Genomic DNA, 24,181 nt, shown 5'->3' on the forward strand with positions numbered 1-24,181 from the left:
AAGTTCGAATCCAGCTGGCTCCCTTGCACGCTTTCCATCCGTGCTGGGTTGAGCGTTGAGCTAGCAACTCGACCTCATAAAAATAAGAAAGCCTGCTAAAAAAATGTTGTATTGATGGCATCCCGATGACGCCACTGGAGTTAAGGGTTTTCTTCTTCATTATTTAAATTAAGTAAATAGTGCAAAAGAAATGAAGTGAAGTTGTAAAAAAGGATCTAGTCTTTTCCCAGCATATATGATGAATAAACTCTTCTTGGGCTTTCGGCCGGGTACAAGTACTGGTTTTAATTGATGTTTCGATGACAAACTATCCCTGATGAAGATGGTACAGTTTGTCATTGAAACATCTGTTAAAACCAATGCGTGCACCCTTCTGGAAGCCCGAGATGAGTTTATTCATAGTGAGATAGTGCTCATGGGTTCAATGTCCATTCAGAAATCTGATGGCGGAGGGAAAGGAATGATTCCTGAATCATTGAGCGTGTGCCTTCAGGACCCTGTACCTCCTCCCCAGTGAGAAGAAGACATGCCTTGGGTGATGGGGGTCCTTAAAGATGGATGCCACCCGTTTGAGGCATTGCTCCTTATAAATGTCCTGGATGCTGGGGAGATCAGTGCTCATAATGAAGCTGACTAAGTTTATACCTTTCTGCAGCCTACATAAATCGTGTGCTGTGCTCCCTCCATACCAGACAATGATTCAGCCAGTTAGAATGCTTTCCATGTAGAAATTTGCGAGTGTCTTTGGTGACATACCAAATCACGGAAATATTTTCAGTGGAAGACTCAATGGTTCACTCATTGATAAGGAACACCAGGCATCCTAAACAGCAATCCCAATGGGCTCATTGGCAAGGATAACTGAAATTTTCTTAAAATTTATGTGGGGCCAGGAAAAGCATGAGCATTCCATTGGAACAGGAGGTGCCAGGAGAAAAACAATACAGAAATATTTAAATATGAAAAGAGAAACAAATCAAAAAGTCATTTTGGCTGCAGGTGAAATTCCCTCTCTCCATTGCCCAGTGTGACTTGCATTTTGCAATAATTTACAATTGTTTGTATTTTAACCATGTAACAGTTTCCATTAACTCTTCTCCATGGGAACTCTGGCCTCACCGTGTCATATCTATCCTTCCCACTCACTTTCTCCGCAGCTCAAAATTAATAGCTTTTCTCTTTCCCAGCTCTGACAAAGAAAATTCCACTTGACACATTTTTTCAGCTGGAAAAATGGCCAAAAAATGCCAGAGAGTGGAATTCTTTGCCACAGGCAGCTGTGGAAGCCAAGTCTTCATGTACAGTATATTTAAGGCAGAGGTTGATAGATTCTTGATAGGTCAGGGCATGAAGAGATATGGGGGAAGGCAGGAAATTGGAGCTGAGAGGAAAATTGGATCAGCCATGATGAAATGGCAGAGCAGACTCAATGGGCCAAATGGCCTAATTCTGCTCCTTTGTCTTATGGTCTTATGGAAAATTGGCGGATGGAATTTAATGCAGACACATGGGGACAAACCAAGGCACGACTTGTACATTAAACAGTAGGGCACTGAGGGATGTAGTAGAACAGAGGGAGCTGGGAATACAGATTCATAATTCCTTCAAAGTGGCGTCACGGGTAGATAAGGATGTAAAGAAAGCTTTTGGCACATAGGCCTTCATAAATCAAAGTACTGAGTACAGGAGATGGGATGCTATGTTAAAGTTGCATAAGATGTTGGCGAGGCCTAATTTGGAGTATTGTGTGTCGTTCTGGTCACTTTCCTACAGGAAAGTTATCAATAAGATTAAAAATGTCCAGTGAAATTTACAAAGATGCTGCTGGGACTTGAGATGTAGGATAAGGTTGGATAGGTTAGAACTTTGTCCCTGGATTGCAGCAGACTGAGGGAATGAAGATTTGATAGAGCTATATAAAATTATGAGGTGTATAGATAGGGTAAATGCAAGCAGGCTTTTTCCACTGAGGTTGGGTGAGATTAGAACTGGAATTAGAATTAGATCTAGAGGTCATAGGTAAACAATGAAAGGTGAAATATTTAAAGGCAATCTGAAAGGGAAGTTCTTCACTCAGGGGATAGTGACAGTGTGGAATGACCTGCCAGAGGAAGTGGTGGGTGCAGGGTCAATTTCAATGTTTAAGAGAAATTTGGATAGGAACATGGAAGGGAGCATTATAGATGTCTGCGCCCACCTGGACAAGCCAGCGAGCACTGTGAGGGTCATGTTTTTTGACTTCTGCAGTGCGTACAACACCATCCGCCCTGCTTTGCTGGGGGAGAAGCTGACAGCAATGCAGGTGGATGCTTCCCTCGTGTCATGGATTCTTGATTACCTGACTGGCAGACCACAGTACGTGTGCTTGCAACACTGTGTGTCCAACAGAGTGATCAGCAGCACTGGGGCTCCACAGGGGACCGTCTTGTCTCCCTTTCTCTTCACCATTTACACCTCAGACTTCAACTACTGCACAGAGTCTTGTCATCTTCAGAAGTTTTCGGATGACTCTGCCATAGTTGGATGCATCAGCAAAGGAGATGAGGCTGAGTACAGGGCTACAGTAGGAAACTTTGTCACATGCTGTGAGCAGAATTATCTGCAGCTTAATGTGAAAAAGACTAAGGAGCTGGTGGTAGACCTGAGGAGAGCTAAGGTACCGGTGACCCCTATTTCCATCCAGGGGGTCAGTGTGGACATGGTGGAGGATTACAAATACCTGTGGATATGAATTGACAATAAACTGGACTGGTCAAAGAACACTGAGGCTGTCTACAAGAAAGGCCAGAGCCATCTCTATTTCCTGAGGAGACTGAGGTCCTTTAACATCTGCCAGACGATGCTGAGGATGTTCTACGAGTCTGTGGTGGCCAGTGCTATCATGTTTGCTGTTGTGTGCTGGGGCAGCAGGCTGAGGGTGGCAGACACCAACAGAATCAACAAACTCATTCGTAAGGCCAGTGATGTTGTGGGGATGGAACTGGACTCTCTCACGGTGGTGTCTGAAAAGAGGATGCTGTCTAAGTTGCATGCCATCTTGGTCAATGTCTCCCATCCACTACACAATGTACTGGGTGGGCACAGGAGTACATTCAGCCAGAGACTCATCCCACCGACGTGCAGCACTGAGCGTCATAGGAAGTCATTCCTGCCTGTGGCCATCAAACTTTACAACTCCTCCCTTGGAGGGTCAGACATCCTGAGCCAATAGGCTGGTCCTGGACTTATTTCATAATTTACATATTACTATTTAACTATTTATGGTTCTATTACTATTTATTATTTATGGAGCAACTGTAACGAAAACCAATTTCCCCCGGGATCAATAAAGTATGACTATGACTATAGTCCAGGTGCAGCTTGATGTAGGACGAGGCAGAATAATAAATAGTTTGAAATGGACTAGATGGGTCAAAGGTCTGTTTCTCTATGACTCTATAACATTGACTGTTTCTCTTTTATTAACGCTGCCAGACCTGTTGCGATTTTCCACTACCTTCTGATATTGCCTTGCCTCTAATTAACACTACAGAACCTTGAGTGGTGTATGAAGGGGATCTCAATAACGTTTAGGTACTTTGGTCATTGTATTGCTGTCGGAAGCCACTGTACTCTGTGCAGAAAGTTGGCACAGGAGTGGAATGCATGACAACTCCTTGAAGCGGTCATTCCTAATGATTTTAGCGAAACAAAGCATTGGCCGGGCTCCCTCCTCTAGAGATGAATTGATTTAGTTTCCGTAGATACTCAAAATCTGAAATTCCATTAATTCAACTCAAGAGGTTTAAGAGAAAATCTAAAGTGTAATTAAAATTTGGTAAGCATAGAATAATTAGAGAAATGAAGGGTATGGCCTCCAAAATATTTAATGGAGGGGTGGGGTGTGTAGAGGAAAGAGTCTGAGGGAAACTGCAAAGGCTGACTTGATGAATGCAATTTTCCTGGGGTAATCATCAGAATAATAACGAGGATCAAACAGAATGGAAGTCAAGGTCATTAAGGCAACATGTTTCCAATCAGAAACAACGGTTGAAGCAGAATTCATAATGACTGGCGATGGCTGAGGTGTCAGGGCAATCTTGTATGTGCCAAGCATGTCTATGGAATCAATTATAAAAGATGAAATAGCGGCATATTTGGATAGCAGTAGCAGGATAGGTCCGAGTCAGCATGGATTGACGAAGGGCAAATCATGCTTAATTAATCTTCTGGAAATTTTTGAAAACATAACCATGAAAATGGACATGGGAAAGCCAGTGGATGTAGTGTACCTGGACTTTCAGAAAGCCTTTGATAAGGTCCCACATAGGAGGTTAGTGGGCAAAATTAGAGCACATGGTATTGGGGGTAGGGTACCGACATGGGTAGAAAATTGGTTGGCAGACAGGAAACAAAGAGTAGGGATTAGTGGGTCCCTTTCAGAATGGCAGGCAGTGACTAGTGGGGTACCGCAAGGCTCAGTGCTGGGATCGCAGCTATTTACAATATACATTAGTGATTTAGATGAAGGGATTAAAAGTAAGATTAGCAAATTTGCAGTTGACACAAAGCTGGGTGGCAGTGTGAAATGTGAGGAGGATGTTATGAGAATGCAGGGTGACTTGGACAGGTTGGGTGAGTGGGCAGATGCATGGCAGATGCAGCATAATGTGGATAAATGTGAGGTTATCCACTTTGGTGGCACGAACAGGAAGGCAGATTACTATCTGAATGGTGTCAAGTTAGGAAAAGGGGAAGTACAACGAGATCTAGGTGTCCTTGTTCATCAGTCACTGAAAGTAAGCATGCAGGTACAGCAGGCAGTGAAGAAAGCTAATGGCATGTTGGCCTTCATAACAAGGGGAGTTGAGTATAGGAGCAAAGAGGTCCTTCTGCAGTTGTACAGGGCCCTGGTGAGACCACACCTGGAGTATTGTGTACAGTTTTGGTGTACAGATTTGAGGAAGGACATTCTAGCTATTGAGGGAGTGCAGCGTAGGTTTGCGAGGTTAATTCCCAGAATGGCGGGACTGTCATATGCTGAAAGATTGGAGCGACTGGGCTTGTATACACTGGAATTTAGAAGGATGAGAGGGTATCTGATTGAAACATATAAGATTATTAAGGGATTGGACACGCTAGAGGAAGAAAACATGTTCCCGATGTTGGAGGAGTCCAGAACCAGAGGTCACAGTTTAAGAATAAGGGGCAGACCATTTAGAATGCAGTTGAGGAAAAACTTTTTCACACAGAGGGTTGTGGTTCTGTGGAATGCTCTGCCTCAGAAGGCAGTGGAGGCCAATTCTCTGGATTCTTTCAAGAAAGAGTTAGATAGAGCTCTTAACGATAGCGGAGTCAAGGGATATAGGGAGAAGGCAGGAAAAGGGTATTGATTGTGGATGATCAGCCATGATCACTGTGAATGGCGGTGCTGGCTCGAAGGGCTGAATGGCCTACTACTGCACCTTTTGTCTATGCACAGGAGTTAAGGGCATTGTGGAGCAAAAATGAGAAATTAGGTGGATGATGGATTAGGGATTGGAGCATGAGTGAAGGAAAGTGGTTCTGGCACTTTGTGGATCAAGGATATGGTCAGCTGGCAGAATTGAGCAAGATCCCAGACGTGACCCGTTGCTGGTGAGAACATGGATGGGTTGGTCTTTTATGTCATTTGGCGGGGGTATAGTGGTCATAAATAATCACCACGTTAGTGGGCGAGAATTAAGCAGTAAAAACAAAGTCTTCCATATTTACCTGCTACACAATCCATTCATTGGACTCAGTATCATAATCCAAGTAATGGAGACCCTATTTAAAGAGCTAAGGTCAGCTTTTGTGTCTGGCCTGCATCAGTTGCAGGCACACTTGCAAAATAAATTTTGAATGTACAATTTCAATGTGTATGTGTGTACCCATTGGCATCACTGTATAAGTCTAGAGAATCTGATCTTATTTGTTTCTAGGGTTATAATCAACACTGTACATAGTACATAGAAGTGTCTGCACTGTGGAAAAATGTTCTGAACTAAGGCCTTTCCTAAACCTATTTAAATAACACAAGTCAGACAAATCTTGCCAAAAATTGTGCATTAATTCTACACACGCATATATATATTTATGGATTGGCTATGGACCCATGTTCACCTGGCAGAGGGAGAATTCCCAATTAAAGATGAGTGGGAAGACGAATCTCAGGGTTGGATACTGCATACTTACTTTGAGAATAAATGGACTTTGAATCTTTGAATTCTTCTTCACTTCAATTACTGCCAAGGAATCGGGATGTTTGAGCTGAGTGAGCCCTCGGTTTAATCTCTTCTCTCAAAATAAATGAAACATATCATTGTACAAAAGTATTGGCCTAGATGGCATAAGTTTTGGTGACCAACCTAGGGGCTTCTTAGGAATCAATCTTAAAGAATACAAAACAATTATATATTTGGTATTGGAATAATAACATCAAAGACTCTGTTCTCAGAGCCATAGCTGTTTTATCTTCTGCTTGCAGGTGGCTTGTGACATCTGTGCTCAGGGAATTGGTGGTGATCACATGGCATAATTGAAGCTATAATTAAGTTTACAACCTGGTCTTTGTAGTTAATGCTTTTATGTTAAACAACTTCAAACTTCAACAAATTGGCAAACAACGGGTAGTAGCTGTGTGATTGCTGTAATCACCAAGCAACTGACATAAAGCTTCAAAGAGACCAGCAAAATAAATTGAACATTGATGCTAATGGTGAGTGGCCCCTCATCTCATTTCCTATACCGGTCATGCTTTCATTCTCTAATGCTTTACACAATACTTTAATTTGTTCCCTGATATTAAGCTGTAGATCTACAACCAGGCACAGCATAGTCTCATTCATGATTACTGTCATTTACCTGTCCAGGTTGTTCGCAGGCTGTTTGGTACTTTGCCTGTTGGCAGACCTCCTTTACTCTTTCATATTTAGGTAGATAGTTTGTTTGTTGGGCATCACCAGTTCCATCTTCCTTCTTACGAAGCAGTTTGCTGGAAAAATGAACAATGTTTGTGTGAACTATGTGAGTAATGTTTGATCACAGCTTGTTTTAAGAGTACAGGCCAGCTGCAAGAGTTTGATTTCAGCTGGTAACCAGAAAAGATGTACCAGATTTTCTGAAAAACTGCACAATATTTCCCTGCAAATAAGTTTGGTACATGACCTTCAAAGGCAAAGGAATTTTGAGATCCACAAGGACAGTCAAATCAGAATGAAGGGTTGCTTCCCAGAGAGAAGGCCATTTCTTTTCAGCTTTTGGAATAACTTGACTGTATTCACCTAACATTGCAATTAAAGACCCTGACAATGATATCCTCATTCTCTTTTGAGTTTTGAAGAATATTATTGATTTGTGTAAAATTTGCAACCAGTATTGTGTCAGTTAACCACAGTGTCACTTCATGAAGCACATATATAAAATTAGTCAGTATAGTGGATATAGTTAATTGGGACACATTGGGACCCGTTATATTTTGGCTCAATTAAGTGCCCATCCCAATTAGCCAAAATTTCATGGAAATAGCTAAGGTGTATAAAGGACAAAATGAGTAACAAATTATGTATTTAAATGAAATACAGAACAAATTAGAACACTACCAATAGTACTACAGTACTGTAAAATAGTGTATTACTTCCTAATAGTTATCGATGGAGGAATTCATCCAGTGTACACACTGAACAAAATCAGTGCAGACACCTACTGCAGGTAATGGACTGCCTTCATACAATACTATCTACAAATGCATGCTCCAAATCTTCTTTTTCATTGTGACATTCAAGATGATTAGATTTAGATTAGATTAGATTCAACTTTATTGTCATTGTGCCGAGTACAGAGACAAAGCCAATGAAATGCAGTTAGCATCTGACCAGAAATACAAAGAATAGTGTTATTTACAAAATAACTGCGAATAAAAAGTAAGTGCTACAGCACACAAATATAAAAGCACTGAGACAGTACAATATGGGTGCAATACTATCTAGCGCTGTGATGTGAGGTTCAGCAGGGTCACAGCCTCAGGGAAGAAGCTCTTCCTGTGCCTGCTGGTGCGGGAGCAGAGGCTCCGGATGGGAGGAGAGTAAAAAGTCCATGATTAGGATGAGATGCATCCTTGATAATGCTTTTCGCCCTGCCCAGGCAGCATTTATGGTGGATGTTCTCAATGGTGGGCAATTGGGTGCCAGTAATCCGCTAGGCAGTTTTCACGATACTTTCAAACTGTTCATATTCCTAACTTGTTGAAGTAGTGAAAAGTTCCATTTTCACTCACGGCCTTTTCTGGTATCTTCAAGCCAAATAAATGAAGGGATTCCTGGCTATTTTCTTGATTAGTTTTTGTTCTTTAGGAGTTGTCTCAAATAAGCAGCTGTCCCGATTAACCGATGACTCAATTAACTGGAATACACTGTATACGCTGCATAAGCGATTTTCTATTTGATAAAGTAAAATGAGAAACTTTTACAGAGATTTTTTGCTGAATATCCTCACACCAGATAGTGACACCAATTATGATCTTGTTACTACACTGGCTTCTGTGGAAATGGGGTGCCGTTTCTGTGCAGGTATTTATCGTTATGGGTTTAAATAGAATCAAGAAATAGTCATCCTGTGGACTGTCTTGATGCTGGTGTTAATTTATGCAAATGAAGTTTGGGATGACATATTAAGGATAAAGTGCAATTCATTGTGACTGTGATTTCTTGCCCAGTTCCTCGTTCTCCCATTCTCTGAAATAAAATGGGGGCTCGGTTCTGCCGTGGTCACATTTCCTGTTTCACAGATGGATGAGCGGTCCAATTGCCCCAACAAAAACCTGAGATGATTATTAAGCAGACTGGTTTCTGTTCACTGGGGTCACATTGTCGAGACTGGTACAATGGCATTACTGCAGACAGTTCGGTGTTGATTATAACATAGCCCAGTACGACACACTACTTTCTGAGAGAAGAGTTGAAGGCAAATGGAAAATGTGTTTTATTTCTACATTAAGTGCACTGGCACACCAAAGTTGTTAGTTCCAGTCTTTTGAAGCCATTCTCAGTGTGACCTTAGCAAAATTTGCAGAGCTGAAGTTACTTATTCAACTTTCGAAGTAACCCGCTACCAACTTGTCGGATTACTAATGCATATTGCATGGGTTTCACTAATACAGGCACTCAGATGTGAACATCAGTTTTCTGTCAGTAAGATTTATATTCCTTCTCCATGTTAATATTATTGACACAGTTTAGAGACAGCGCATCGAGTCTTCAGGCGGGAAGAATCTATCCAATCAGAGACCGAGGGGAAAAAATCAATTCCCATTACAGCGGTGAGACAGAGGCTTAGTGCTATTTTCTTGGGGCTCGATTTTAATCAGTGTTCAACTGCCTTTTAAGATGGCGCATCTCCATCTCAGTGGAATATGTTAACTTTCAGAAAACCTGGCGCTGAGAACAATTAAGCCTGAAGGCCTTTAGATGTATACTTTGAATAGTGAGGTTGCTAAAATGTTCTCTGACAAGGTTGAAACCCTGACAGTTACACAGAATAAAATAAATGGCTTTACAGTTGCTGCTGGTAAGAAATTTCTCACACAAGTGTGTTTCCTGAAGTTGCAGACTGACCCTTGTACTCATTAGGCAAAGAAATAAACAAAATTAGAACAAGCAGCATTTATTCAAAACTACACTGGTGTATCCATGGGAGTATCAATGTCGCAGCACGCTACTTTAACTACCACATTTCCATGTTGTTATTTTTCTTGTGACAGTAGGGCACAGATCAGGAAGGGGCTCAGAAAAGGTAAGACGAGGCCACACACACCAGTCTTCATCGAGGGATCAGTCGTGGAAATGGTAAGCAATTTCAAGTTCCTGGGTGTCAATAATCTCTGAGGATCTATCCTGGGCCCAGCATATCAGTACAGTTACAAAGAAGACAGCTTTGTTTCATTAGGAGTTTGAGGAGACTCAGTATGTTACCAAAGACACTTGCATATTCATACAGATGTATGGTGATGAGCATTACTGTCAGGTATGGTGTTGGGGGGGGGGGGGGGGGTGGTGGTGCGGAAGCACTGCACAAGATTGAAATAAGCTGCAGAAACTCACTCAGCTCCATCACGGGTACTAGCCTCCCCAGCACCCAGGACACCTTCCAGAAGCAGCACCTCAAAAAGGCGGCGTCCATCATTATGGAGTCCCCATGATCTAGGACATGCCTTCTTCTCATTGCTACCATCAAGAGTGAAGTACAGAAGCCTGATTCAGGAACACCTTTTCGCCCTCTGCCACTGGATTTCTGAATGGATATTAAACCCATGAACACTACCATACTATTTTTTTCTCTTTCTTCACAATTAATTTGATTTAATTTTTAAAATATACATACTGTATTTTACAGTTTTTTATTATGTATTGTAATGTACTGCTGCTGCATAACAACAAATTTCACAACATATGGCAGTGATATTAAACCTGATTCTGATATTTAACAAGTTCAATTATATTTGAACATAGGCAATTGAAGAGACATCACTAAAACAACTAATGAATTCCACTCACCCTGATTTCCTTCATGTCCCACTCACTTGTTAATTAGACTTACTGGCACTAATGACACTCACCACTTTGCAGAGAAAATACAGTGGATTCCAATTAGTTGGGCCATCAGTTAATCGAAACAGGTGCATATTTGGGACAACTCTCAAAAAACAAAAACAAATTGAAAAGATAACTGGGATTCCCTTTGTTTAATTGGGCCACTATGCCACTTAATTGGGATAGGAGACTTTTGCTGAAGAGTTTCTAACTAGTATCAGTCATGTGAACGTGTGACCTTTAGACACTACACTGTGTTTAAAGCGAACAAGTTTTTATTAGCATCAGTTGCGTGTGTTTCTGTTCAAAAAACAGTGATTTGTGTCACTGATGGTTGGTGAGAAATAAGCAATGGGAGAATTCAGAATTGTTTTGTTCACTATGGTTTTAACCATTCAGGTCTGGAGATGTCAGAAAGGGCTGGGAGTAAAAATGAAACAATTTCACTACTTCAGCAAGTTAGGAGGTATAATGAATTTGAAGATATCAACAATAATGCTGAATGTTGTAATGAAAATGAAGATTTGGAGGATACAATCATTGACAGAATTGTATAAAGGCAGTCATTATCCACACCAGGTGTCTGCGCTGTTTTGTTTATTCACAGTCAATTAAAAGTACACAGCAGCATGTTGGTTGTCCATTGTATCCAATGATAGCAGGGAAATTGGAGTAGCAGGTGTTTTAAAGTTGAAAAGTCATTGCACTAGGACTGTTCCACTCTTTCAACCTTGGAAGTCTGGGTCCAGTGGCACGAGTAGTCATCACAAACTGGGGTCTTCCCTGGTTGCAGTGGATAACCATGACTTCTTTAACCTTACCATGCCCTCCACTCTCCACAAGGTGCTGCAGAACAGCCTTCTTTGCCATTAGATCTCACTGTTGATCCCACAGGAGCTGCCTTCACATACTAGGACAGGCAAGTCCCTATTTCACCAGGGTATGATGCTTGCCAGCTACCCTCAGCTTGCTTAGCCTGCCTGTCAAAGTGTCGCATGCAAACGGTTACTTGGAGTGACATATGAGAGCTGAGTGTCCAGTGGGGGCCAAAGGTGAGTGAGCTACTCCAAAACAGACATGACAAGCTCCCCCTCCAGAGCTGCTACCCCTCCATGGACACTCTATACATGGCAACATACACTGAATGAGTTTCTCCGTCGATAACTATTACGGACTAATACATCATTTTATAATACTATTGTAGCATTGGTGGATTCTAATTTGTTCAGTATTTCATTGAAATACATAATTTGTTACTCAGTTAAACAGTAGATTGCCTTTTTTATACCTTTTTAACTACTTCCATGAAACTTCGGCTAATTGGGGCAGTCACTTAACTGGGCCAAAATTTACTGGTCCGAATGTGTCCCTATTAACCAGAATCTACCATATACCTTCATTTTAAAAAGATCTTTAAAGAATAATAATTATTTGGCACCAAGTATTCCTAACATAAATTCTAAATGCTGCCTGTATGTCTAACTCTGCTCTCCGAGTCCACCACAGACAGACTTGACAGGATGTAGCTGAAATTGGTTTCTGACTACTGGATTTGGCAGGGCTCAATGACAGATTATCTGACCTTACCTTGACCTGCCAAAAACACTTGCACTTTTCTACTTTCAGCTCAGAATGCAAAACATAACCCTTGGTTTCTTTCTCTTCTGTAGAACATCTTCTTAAATTGCCCCCTCACTTTTCAAAAAAAATCTCTCGCAACTAATACGTGTTGTTCATGGACTCCTTTGAAATCAAGACGAAGATCATCCCATCACTTGCTTCTGTTACATAGAAACATAGAAAGTCTACAGCACAATACAAGTCCTTCGGCCCACAATGCTGTGCCGAACATGTACTTACTTTAGAAATTACCTAGGGTTACCCACAGCCCTCTATCTTTCTAAGCACCATGTACCTGTCCGAGAGTCTCTTAAAAGACCCTATTGTATCCGCCTCGACCACCGTCACTGGCAGCCCATTCCACGCACTCACCACTCTCTGCATAAAAGAACTTACCCCTGACATCTCCTCTGTACCTACTTCCAAGCACCTTAAAACTGCCCTCTTGTGTTAGCCATTTCAGTCCTGGGAAAAAGCCTCCGTCTATTCACACAATCAATGCCTCTCATCATCTTGTGTAGAGGAGGCCACACCGGGAGCACTGGATGCAATAGATGACCCCAACGGACTCACAAGTGAAGTGTTGCCTCCACATTGGTGAAACCCGACACAGATTGGGGACCGCTTCGTCGAGCACCTCCGCTCCGTCCGCCAAAACAGACAGGACCTCCCAGTAGCCACCCACTTCAGCTCTGCTTCCCACTCCCATTCAGATATGTCCATACATGGCCTCCTCTACTGCCATGATGAGGCCAAACTCAGGTTGGAGGAGCAACACCTCATATACCATCTAGGTAGTCTCCAGCCCCTTGGTGTGAACATAGAATTCTCCAACTTCTGGTAATCCCCTCCCCCTCCCTTCCCCTATCCCTATGTCACTCTGCCCCCTCCCCCAGTTGCCTATCACCTCCCTCATGGTTCCGCCTCCTTCTACTACCCATTGTGTTTTCCCCTATTCTTCCTTCACCTTTCCTGCCTATCACCTCCCTGCCTCCCTTCCCCCACCCCTTTATCTTTCCCCTTACTGGTTTTTCACCTGGAACCTCCCAGCCTTCTCCTTCCCACCCTTCCCCCACCTTCTTTATAGGGCCTCTGCCCCTTCCCTCTACAGTCCTGACAAAGGGTTCCGGCCCGAAACGTCGACTGATCATTTCCACAGATGCTGCCCAACCTGCTGAGTTCCTCCAGCGTGTTGTGAGTGTTACTGTGTAAAATTGTTAGGCACCCAAGCTACATATATAAAACTGCCTAAGAATTTTGCGCTGTAATGTCCTAATTTTCTTTGCATCCTCAGCACATTTAGAAATCATACCTAATTGTCTTCCTTTAAATCACTGATGTTCGGACGTAGATTTAGACGCTGAATCGATGTGGCAAGGTCTGACGTATCCAAGAGGCAAAACCCATTGTTCAGATGGAGATTGAAGCACCAGGCCAGATTGAAAAGGTCTGGGTGTCAAGGCTTGAGATGAAGTACAAGCTGGTTCTGATCACGGCTCCATCAGCTCTGCACTGAACTATGGGATTCCCTTTGCGGACCTCAGTTCAGAAATGTTATTTGCTTGTGGTTACTGTTTGCATGTTTTTTTTTCATTGCACATTGGGTGTCTGATGGTCTTTTTTATGGGTCATTTTATTCTTTTTATGGGCAAGATGTGGTTTTTATTCTCTGCACATTGGGTGTTAGACTGTCTTCTTTATATTAAAATATATATATATATACACAGTTGAAGTCGGAAGTTTACATATACCTTAGCCAAGTACATTTAAACTCAGTTTTTCACAATTCCTGACATTTAATCCTAGAAAACATACCCTGTCTTAGGTCAGTTAGGATCACTACTTTATTTTAAGAATGTGAAATGTCAGAATAATAGTAGAGAGAATGATTTGTTTCAGCTTTTATTTCTTTCATCACTTTCCCAGTGGGTCAGAAGTTTACATACACTTAGTTAGTATTTGGTAGCATTGCCTTTAAATTGTTTAGCTTGGGTCAAACATTTTGTGTAGCCTTCCACAAGCTTCTCACAGTAAGTTGCTGGAATTTTGTTCCATTCCACCAGACGGAACTGGTATAACTGAGTCAGGTTTGTAGACCTCCTTGCTCGCACATGCTTTTTCAGTTCTGCCCACAAATCTTGCGATCATAATAAAAAACATTCAAGCCAATCAATTACACTGTTTGTTGGACGGCACACCACCTCCATGCATCGTCTCTGATGCCTTCTTCCCCAGGTGGCTGTTTCAGGCTGCAACATGGTGCACAACAAGTCTTGCTCAACCGCTATCAAGCAACTCACTAGTGCAGTAGACCTGCTGTACTTGGTGTTCTGAACATCCAGCAACCTTACGATCGTAGAAGAACATGTAGGATGAATAATTACGCCTTTGTTTGGATCCAGAGAGGCCGCTGAGTCTGAGTGCATTGTCATCTTACCGGAACAGCCCTGAGCAATCTCCTACACTGCTGAGTAAATACCAGGGTTGTAGCCGTTCTCGAACAGCTTGGCTGGAGGCACAGCTAGGCAGGTTCTCAGTATTACATCAGGATGAGGCTTGATCATCATGAATGTTATCTTTGTTCAGTCTAGTGATTCACAAATTTCTTGGTATCTCGTGGAGTGAATCAAATTGGCTTCTGTGACTGTGGGAATCTATCTGCCAGAAGGTGGTTGAAATACTTTAACCTTATTTTTCACACTCATGTGCTGGGACTTGTCATCATTAAGGTGGAGATGTTCTCAAAGCCTCCTACTGTTAGCTGTTTGATTGTCCGCTACCATTCACAACTGGATGTGGCAGAAGTACAGATCTTTGATCTGACCCATTGGTTGTGGGATTTGCATGTGGTGTTTGCTGTTCAGCACATGAGAAATCCTGTTTTGCAGCCTCACTGGGATGTGCTTCTGCATGCCTCATTTGATCAGTGTGATCTCCTGGTTGGATAGCAATGGTAGAGTGAAGAATATTCTGAATGAATAAATTACAGATTGTGGTGCTTTACTCTGTGTTGCTTGCTGATGGGCACCTCATGGATGCCCAGTGCTGAACTTGTAGAGCTATACTAGACCATTGCATTTAGAACATCTGCAGATCAGGGTTAAAGGGTGTCCCTGGTGTGAAGAAGGGACTTTAATTCCACAAGGACTGTGTCCTGGTCTGTTTTACTAATGCCACCATTGACAGTTGTGTTTGTCACTGGTAGGTGATGAAAGCAGGGTTGCTACATTAACGATTTAGCGAACTGTTGTTGTGATTGACAGCAAGTAGAGTGAACTTTAATAACATCTATTAATTACATAAGTAAAGTGAATGTAAGAGTTTCTATGGAAGTTAATAATTTAATAGATTGCATTTCTGACACTCAGAATCCAGTCAAGCCTTCAGCACGTAACTTATTTCTTCGTGTTTGTAGTACACGATGTAGGAGCCCTTTGTCTAATATGCATGGAAATCTGCTTTATAATCCAGGAGAACGCACCTCCAACAGAGAAAATTTATTGAAGTTAACCTTGTACAACTTATGGCAGCCACATCTACGTAAGTGCTTCATGTAAAATTCTCTCTTCCCAAAGAGAAAAATTTAAGCCAGTCTGTCAAGTGCAAAAGTGAAGTTCCCTAAAACATGGGATTTGAATTAGTAATCTTAAGTGTGAAGACCCAAATCATGAAGTGTAAACAAGGTGTGTTTCTAGATCAGTATATTGAATAAGCAGTAAGGCACCATGCTCTTTCAGATTTGGTATTTTGCTTTAAGAAAGAATTGATTAACAAACTGGAAGTTCAGGAAACTGCACAAAACCCAATCATCTTATAATCACAGTTCCCTAAAGAGTAAAAGTGATTTAGTTTTTTTTCTGAATGTAGAACATAGAAACCTACAGCACATTACAGGCCCTACAGCCTACAATGTTGTGCTGACCATGTAACCTACTCTAAAAACTGCCTAGAAATTATTCTACCGCATAGCCCTCTATTTTTCTAAGCTTCATGTATCTATCTAAGAGTCACTTAAAAGACCCTATTGTATCTGCCTCTACCACCATCGCCGGCAGTACATTCCACGCACACACCACTCCCTGTGTGAAAAACTTACCCTGACATTCCCTCTGTACCTACTTCCAAGCATCTTAAAACTATGCCCCCTCGTGTTAGCCCTGGGAAAAAACCTCTGGCTATCCACACGAAAGGGTCTTAAATCTAAGCAAAGGAAATGCTTCCTTTTATGGTAAAAAGAAGGTTGGATACGATAGATAGTAAAATACATTCAAAGGTATGAATGTAAACGAGTAGTGACTAGTTATAAATTTAATACGTAATTTACAAGACATGCATAATCCTCTTCAGGCTCAAAATACAACAGAAAAAGTTAAAGACTGTATTAAATCAGATAAAGTGGCTCATAATGTTATTAATAGAAAAGAGGGTTCAGAACATTTTGGCTTTCAGCAAAGGAAGACCAAAACTTAACTAAGGAAATCAGAATAATAAGAGTAATTAGTAGCACTTCTGTGGAATATAGGGAAAAATAAACAATCCCTACAATCTGAAACAGATGGTGTAACTGGTAAATAAGGACATGAATATTTTGAGTCAATTCCTCGTGGAAGATACAGAGAACTTTCTGAAGTAGCACAGAACAAAAGGTCTAGAATTAATTAGATGAAAGAAATTAGCATTGGCAAAATAACAATTGGTAGAGAAATTAATGGGACTGAGAGCTGTTAATTCTCCAGGCCCCAAGGACCTGCATGTGTGCTAAAATCTTGAAAGAGGTGCTCATGGAGATAAGGGGAGCAGGTTGTCCCACTATCCACATTGCAAAATTCCAGAGATTCCGGAATGGTACGCACAGACTGCAGCAAATGTAACATCAATATTTAACAAAAAGTAGGGAGAGTGAATGTGGGGAAATACCGACTAGTACATTAGAGAGCATTCTGACTGGTTGCTTCACTGCCTGGTATGAAGACGCCCATGCACCAGATTGGAAAAAAGCTGTGGACTGAGCAAGCTCCATCATGGGCACAACCCTCCCCACCATGGAGGTCATCTTCAAAAGGCGATGCCTCAATAAGGCAGCATCCATCATGAAGGACCATCACCATCAGGGTATGCCCTCTTCTCAAACAACCATTAGGGAGGAGGTACATGAACCAAGTTTTAGAAACATCTTCTTCCCCTCTGCCATCACATTACTGAATGGTCCATGAACCCATAAACATCACATCTCCAATCTGCTCTCTTTTTGCATTGTTTGTTTTTATATATTGTTATTGTATAGATTTCTTATTGTAAGTTAGAGTAATTTTTATGTATTGCACTGTCCCCCTGCTGCAGAATAACAAATTGCATGACATATTTCAGTGATAGTAAATTTGATTCTACTTCTGATCTGTTGAAGGAAAAATGCTCAAATCTATTTTCCTTAAGGAAATTATAGAATAACAGAGTTAATACAGATTTCAAAAGAGGAATCATATTCAAATCAAATCAGATCAAAAGAGAATCAATGAGTCATAGAGAATCAGAAATCAAATCAAAAAAGAGTTATAGAGTCACACAGCAGAGAAACAGGACTTTTGGCCCACAATGTGTCTGCCACTCTTTGCTGGTATATCCCATTTACTTACTTTAGGCCCATTGCCTTCTATGCCTTGGAAATTCAAGTAGCTGTCTAGATGCCGTGAGAGTATCTATGAGAGAGAGCGCTTTAGGTAAAGCATTCCAGAATCTTTGTGAGAAAGATGCCCCTTCAGAACCCTTTCTAACTTCTCATCTCTCATGTCCTCATGGTTTAGACATCCCTGCTATGGGGGAGAAAAAAAGCCTCTTACTTTCTATCTACCTTATCTATCTCCCTCATGACCTTCCTGCTCTATATTCAATAACCTAATTAACGAAAGTCAGCATCTCATATGTTTTCTTAGCCACATTACCTACACCTCTGCAACTGAACACCTAAAATGGCAACCCAGTCTCACTTCTGAGGTGTTTGGGCACCCTTTCTTGATAGGCTAGCTGGATTCTCCAATCTGCATCCTGAAATCCATGGGTATACTATTATTGATATGCATATATGGTTCAGTTCCACCTGAAGAATATATCATAACACAGGTCCTCTTTTAGAAAAAAAGTCTGATGCAGTTTCCTGGCTAATGTAGTTTCTTTAATTTAAACTACTGGAGTTTCTTGATAAATTATCTGCAATATCAATAAATTCCAAAATTCACTGAATAATTTTCCTCTCAAGGAAGTTACAGTGATGTGGGTACATAACTGTCGAGAGACATGACAACTGCAGATTAACAAACCCCGAGGAAGTTCTATTGTCTAAGGACAGTCATTTCCACAACATTCACCTTTGTGTGAAACTGATGAATATCATAACTAGCAGGATCAATACAACTAAAAGTCAAAAAATCACCAAAGAGTAGATCTTTGAGAAAAAGCTACCCTTGCCATCCAAAACACTGTCTCCAATAAGGTATCTCTTTATGAGAACTGGAAAAAAGACGCAGAATGCATTGTGTTAAATTCTTAGTGCAGATTTACTTACCCTCTCTCAATGAGGAATGTGTCACGCCAGATTCTGGCCCTTTTATTTGAACGGAATCTGGAAAAGACATATTGCATGTTAGGTACTAATGACTAAAATTAGGTTTATATACTTCCTTCCAGTGCTGCTTGTAATACTTGAACCAAATCAGGTAACTCAAACATCTGCCAAACTGACAAAACTCCCAAAAGGAAAGTCATTTGCGATTTTCAGCTTTTACTCATTTGTTAAAACAATTGACTATTAATTGTTGGTGGCAGTCCAAAGAGGTTGGAGTTGCCATGTCATTCTCATACCGACCATTTGGAAGCAATTTGGATTCTTAAAAGTACCCTCGCCATGGCAACATCTGTATAAAGTTTATTGTGGAAATGTGAAGAAATGGAGGTGGGGTGATGACAAGAGAAGACATATGGTTTAGTGTTAGTCTGTTCCAGTGGGCCCCCACGACAATGTGATGCATTTGATCATCAGTGTAATGGCAGCATCTTGAACCATATGCAGAGTACAATGATCCTGCATCCTTGTCACTGGTCCAAAATTCAGCACAAAGAGACTATTATAACAAAACTTGTTTGCAAAAGATCAATTTTCCATCAGGGCCCTATTAATTTGTATAATGTTGTTCTCTCAGTTTCGTTGCAAGTTTTATAAAGAAAAATTTTAAAGCCTACATATTCTTCCTTCAATTTCTGTCCGTAAGTCAGGAACCTTGATGAAAGGTCTCAGCCCAAAGCGTCGACTCTTTATTCCCTTCCATAAATGCTGCCTGAACTGCTGAGTTCCTCCGTCATTTTGAGTGTGTTACTCTGAATATCCTTAAGGTTATTATAGCCGGGGGTGGTGTTGAGGACAAGCTCCTATTACCCATTAAACGCTCCAAATGGCGTGTGCCTCAAATAACCTCTCACAACCAGGTCCAGCTCCTGGCCTTCACACGTGGCTCAGCTACTAAGCCCAGTGGAACAATTTCTACTGACAGGAGAAGGGGCAAAGGAGGGTTACTGGCGCCTTAAAATCAGTCGCTTTGGGCAGATGGGGCTTGTCAGCCATAGTTGGCAGCTGTAAGAAAAACTCTGATTCCAAACCTCCACTGCCTTGCAGCAAAACCCACTCATGGGGAAGGCTTCGGGAGTAAACTCTGAGGGAAAAATCTGGAGCTGGTGTCCCTAAGGCTGGCCTACATTGAGTTCTATGCTGACTGGCAACTCCTGTGACGCTCCTGGTACCAAACTGTATCAATCTCTGCCGTTCCTTTGGGTTCATCAGATGCATGGAGAGGGGAAGCTTGCTACATGGGCAAAAGTTTTCTCTCCATATCATACTGCCCTGGCTTGCATTTCTAGACAGCTAGGATGCAATTTCCATGGTCAACTCTAACCAGTGGAGGCCTCAGACTCAGACTGAAACTCTGTATTTCCAATATGTCTCTCTCACTTCCATTTAATGCAATGTTTGTCCAAGTGTAGGGTTCAGTCATTTCAGCTCACCTATTTCCTGGCTTTTCAGGCTCCAGTAATTTCAGGATAGATTTGCCATCCATGTCTGCTGGAATATCGAGGCCAGCGATATCCAGGATGGTCGGAGCAAGGTCGATATTCAGAACTAGTTGAGGAATGCTGTTGAAGTAATCACAACCACAGATGAAGAAATGCATCAAATTAAGTAATTTCTTTAAATGCCTGTACACTACATCTTGCACTTCAGTTTTAACAAATGAAGCTCCAACTGAGCTTACAAGATGAGCCTACAAAAACTGTCAAGACAGTCACACATGCTTATTTTATTTAAGAAACATAATTTTAGATAGAACAATTTATAGGTTAAAGGTTGCTCATGTATAAGTTCTCCAGCTGAAGCAAATTTCTGTGGTTAAATTTCCCTGCCTCTCATTTTTTTTCCCTTTCAAAATCAAAAGTCCTTTTCAAAGAAGTTATTTTGATAGGCTTCCTAATGGCCTACACTCAACACTTGCGCTGAGATAAAGACTTGCACTAAGATAAAGCCATGCTCTTGAGCAGCCCGGGCATGTGGGATGTTTCTGTTCCAGGATCAAAAAGAACCCTGCATATGCCTCACATCCAGGATTAGTGCCAGCGATAGGGAGCAGGGAGATCCGCGGTGACTGCAGGCTTGTCACATTACACTTTTATGAGGCTCTACATTTACTGACTGGTTAAGAAGTCATAAACACAAGAGATTCTGCAGATGCTGGAAATCCAGAAAAACACACATAAAATCCACAGGATCTCAGCAGATCAGGCAGCATTTATGGAAATAAATAAAGAGCTGATGTTTCAGACCAAGACCCTTCATCCTTCATCAGGACGGAAAAGGAAAGAGGACGATGCCAGGATGAAAACGTAGTGAGAAGGAGGACAAGCTAGAAAGTAATAGGTGAAGCCAGGAGGGTAGGAGGATAGGGATGAAGGGAGAAGCTGAGGGGAGATAGGAAAAGGTGGAAAAGGCAAAGGGCTGCAGAAGAAGGAATCTGATGGGGGGGGTGGATCATGGGAGAAAGGGAAGAAAGAGGGGCACCAAGGGCAGGTGAGGAGAAGAGGTAAGAGGGCAGAGTGGAGAATACAAGAAGAAGGAAAGGGGAGGGAAAAATTACAGGAAGGAGAAATCAATTTTCATGCCATCTGGTTGGAGGCTACCTAGTCGATGAAGACGACGACCTAGCCGGAATATGAGGTGCTGCTCCTCCACTCTGAGAGTGAACTTATCATGGCAGAAGAGGAGGCCATGGACTGACAGGTAGCCAAAGAGATTGTGGAGGCATTAGTGATGATCTTTCAAGAGGCACTAGATTCTGGTATGGTTCCGGAGGACTGGTAAATTGCAAACACCACTCCACTCTTCAAGAAGGAAGGGAGGAAGTAGAAAGGAAATTATAGGCCAGTTAGCCTGGCCTCAGTGGTTGGGAAGATGTTTGGAGGTACATTGTGAAATAGGCCACAGTCAGCATGATTTCCTTAAGGGGAAGTCTTGCTTAACAAATCTGTTCAAATATATATATATATATATATATGTGTGTGTGTGTGTGTGTGTGTGTGTGTATGTGTGTGTGTGTGTATATATATATATATGTATGTATGTATGTGTGTATATATATATATCTATGTGTGTGTGTATATATATAAATGAATGACGGATTGAGTAATTGAGGGTTATGGGAAACTAGTACAAATGTTAAGGCAAGTCAGACTAGATCAGGCATGATCATATTAAATGGATTTCAGGCTCAAAAGTCACAATGTCTCACTTCTGCTCCCAATTTCCTGTGTTTGCATTCTAATTTGAATCCTCCAATCAACGGGATGGTTGAACTCCAGGAAATAATGAATAAAACACAAATCAAAGAAGATGCTAGGATCCCAGGAATGCCCTGGATAAATCTGATTACTATTTTGTCTTCCTGACCACTGCACTGGGGGTACTGAGCTCTTCTTGGGGCAAGGATCATCTCTACTTCAATGTCTATTCTCTAATAAAGCAATGGAGAAATACCATACTACATTTCCTTGGTGCCTCAGCTAAACTGCTCCCTAATTTCTATTTTCCCCCTTTAAAGAAATTGGCTTTTACTGTTTGTCTTTTCAACGGCTGAAAATATTTTTATTGACTACCTTTCCTCTATTTTTCCTTTTCTGCCCTTCGGTGACTATTCCATTTCCAAGGATTCTGGCAGAACTTCAAAATCATTTCCCCCTTGACTTCTGCCAGCTGTAGCCATATTCATATTCCCCGTATCCTCTTTCCTTTCACGTATTGAATTGCTTTTTTTTTCACTTGCCTCTTTACTTGCTTTCATTTGCCCAAAAGGTTTTCCTTTGTACTATTGTAGACTCTATTACTCTTCATCCATTTCGTATCCTCTAAATCTGACTACTCCTTTATTTCGGGTTATGTTGATGAAGAAAGTGGTATATAACTACTCTCAGCTGGTTCATTACAATTGCTTGAGTATTCTGGAGCTGAAGTGGACTTTTGAGCTAGGGTTCCTACTTATGCTTGATATGTATTGATTGTTGATGATGAGGACCTGGGGGAGATTTGGCTTAACTACAACATGCCTGACTGAAGAGACTGCTGATACTATCTAGATTCACAAATAACAAATGATTCATTGGACAAGTTACTGAAGGACTTTTAGCTCTCAATGAATCATTCCATAGTGACAGTTATGACTTTGAGCAGAAGGGACAGAAGTGGGCACAAATATTAATCAAAAGGAAAACTCCCAGGCTGGTTTGTGACATGACCACAAAACTACACTAGGCTTTGGCACAAGAGTTTCAGAAATGAGGAATAAAAATCTGCTTTCTAAATTTATCCCTGTCCAAAGTTCCTGTATACATTGCCTTCTCCTTGAACTGCATTCCACATTTTGTCCTACTCCACTGCATCTCCAAACAGGAGAAAGGATCGTATTTGGTACTCACAAAGAGTGATGGTAGACCCAAATGACCACATGCTTGCCCTAAAGTAACTGTCAAATCCAAAATTATGAAGTGTAGATAGAGATGGAAATTCTACCATGTTTTTAAAACATTCTAATTTTTATAAATAAACTGTAAATGGCTCTCTAGTGTCACTTTCTTCCACTGAATCAATAATCAATAGGGTATCTGTTACATTTCACATGACTACATTTTACCAGCAGGAAATCAAAGTTCTGACCTAAATGACAGGCTCCTATGAGGTTGCTACTGAGTCATTACTGGTTCTATTTTCTGATGATGAGGTCGCTATACTGAACACTTGGTGATTTTTTCATTCATTTAAATTCCAGACTTTGCTGCAATTAGACTATTCAATTCATGTCCCATGCTATAGATATATCTCATTTTGCTACTTCTGAATTTCAAATTAAAGTAGAACAGCATTACTTGGAAATATTTTCTTGGTAATTTGTTCATATATATTCTGTTTCCTGGTGTCAGTTTTTCAAATCTTGTCTCCTTTTTGAAAGATGATTCTGATTTTCATGGAGTGTAGATTTACCCTTTTGACATCTTATTAAACTTCATGAATTATTGTGCTTAGCAGATGATTACACATCAGCATTGCTTCATGCAGTATTCATGAATATTTTGCCGAATTTAGTTCATTTATTGTCATTCAACCATGTGCATGTATACTGCCAAATGAAACAAAATTCCAATTGGATTTAACTATTGGATACATTTTCTTTACTTTGTGAATCAAGTAACTGGCTGTAAAACAGCTGAGAATATATTTTCATGAAGATTCAATTTTCATAGCTCTGTAGTATCATATTTTCGTGGACTTTCCTGTTTTTAGGTTATATTTCCTTTGTTCAAGGTTCCTCACAAGTGCATGCTGTTTGTTTTTGAGGATGTTGTGTCACATTTCTGATAAACTGGTCAGCCATTATCATTATAGAGTGCTA

At 41.1% G+C, this 24,181-nt stretch overlaps 1 protein-coding gene across 16 annotated transcripts in view; it reads right to left on the bottom strand.

Annotated features, from left to right (window-relative positions):
* Window positions 1-24,181, bottom strand: part of sulf1 (sulfatase 1) — a 334,301-nt gene that overhangs the window by 55,744 nt on the left and 254,376 nt on the right. For all 16 annotated transcript variants that reach the window (XM_072254128.1, XM_072254097.1, XM_072254088.1 and 13 more), the window contains 3 exons: window positions 20,256-20,384; window positions 18,766-18,822; window positions 6,865-6,994 (listed from right to left, as the gene is read on the bottom strand). In XM_072254128.1, coding sequence (XP_072110229.1) covers window positions 6,865-6,994; window positions 18,766-18,822; window positions 20,256-20,384 — 316 coding nt within the window. The remainder of the gene's footprint in view (window positions 1-6,864; window positions 6,995-18,765; window positions 18,823-20,255; window positions 20,385-24,181) is intronic.

The sequence above is a fragment of the Mobula birostris genome, chromosome 1 (assembly GCF_030028105.1).
Source record: "Mobula birostris isolate sMobBir1 chromosome 1, sMobBir1.hap1, whole genome shotgun sequence".
NCBI lineage: Eukaryota > Metazoa > Chordata > Chondrichthyes > Myliobatiformes > Myliobatidae > Mobula > Mobula birostris.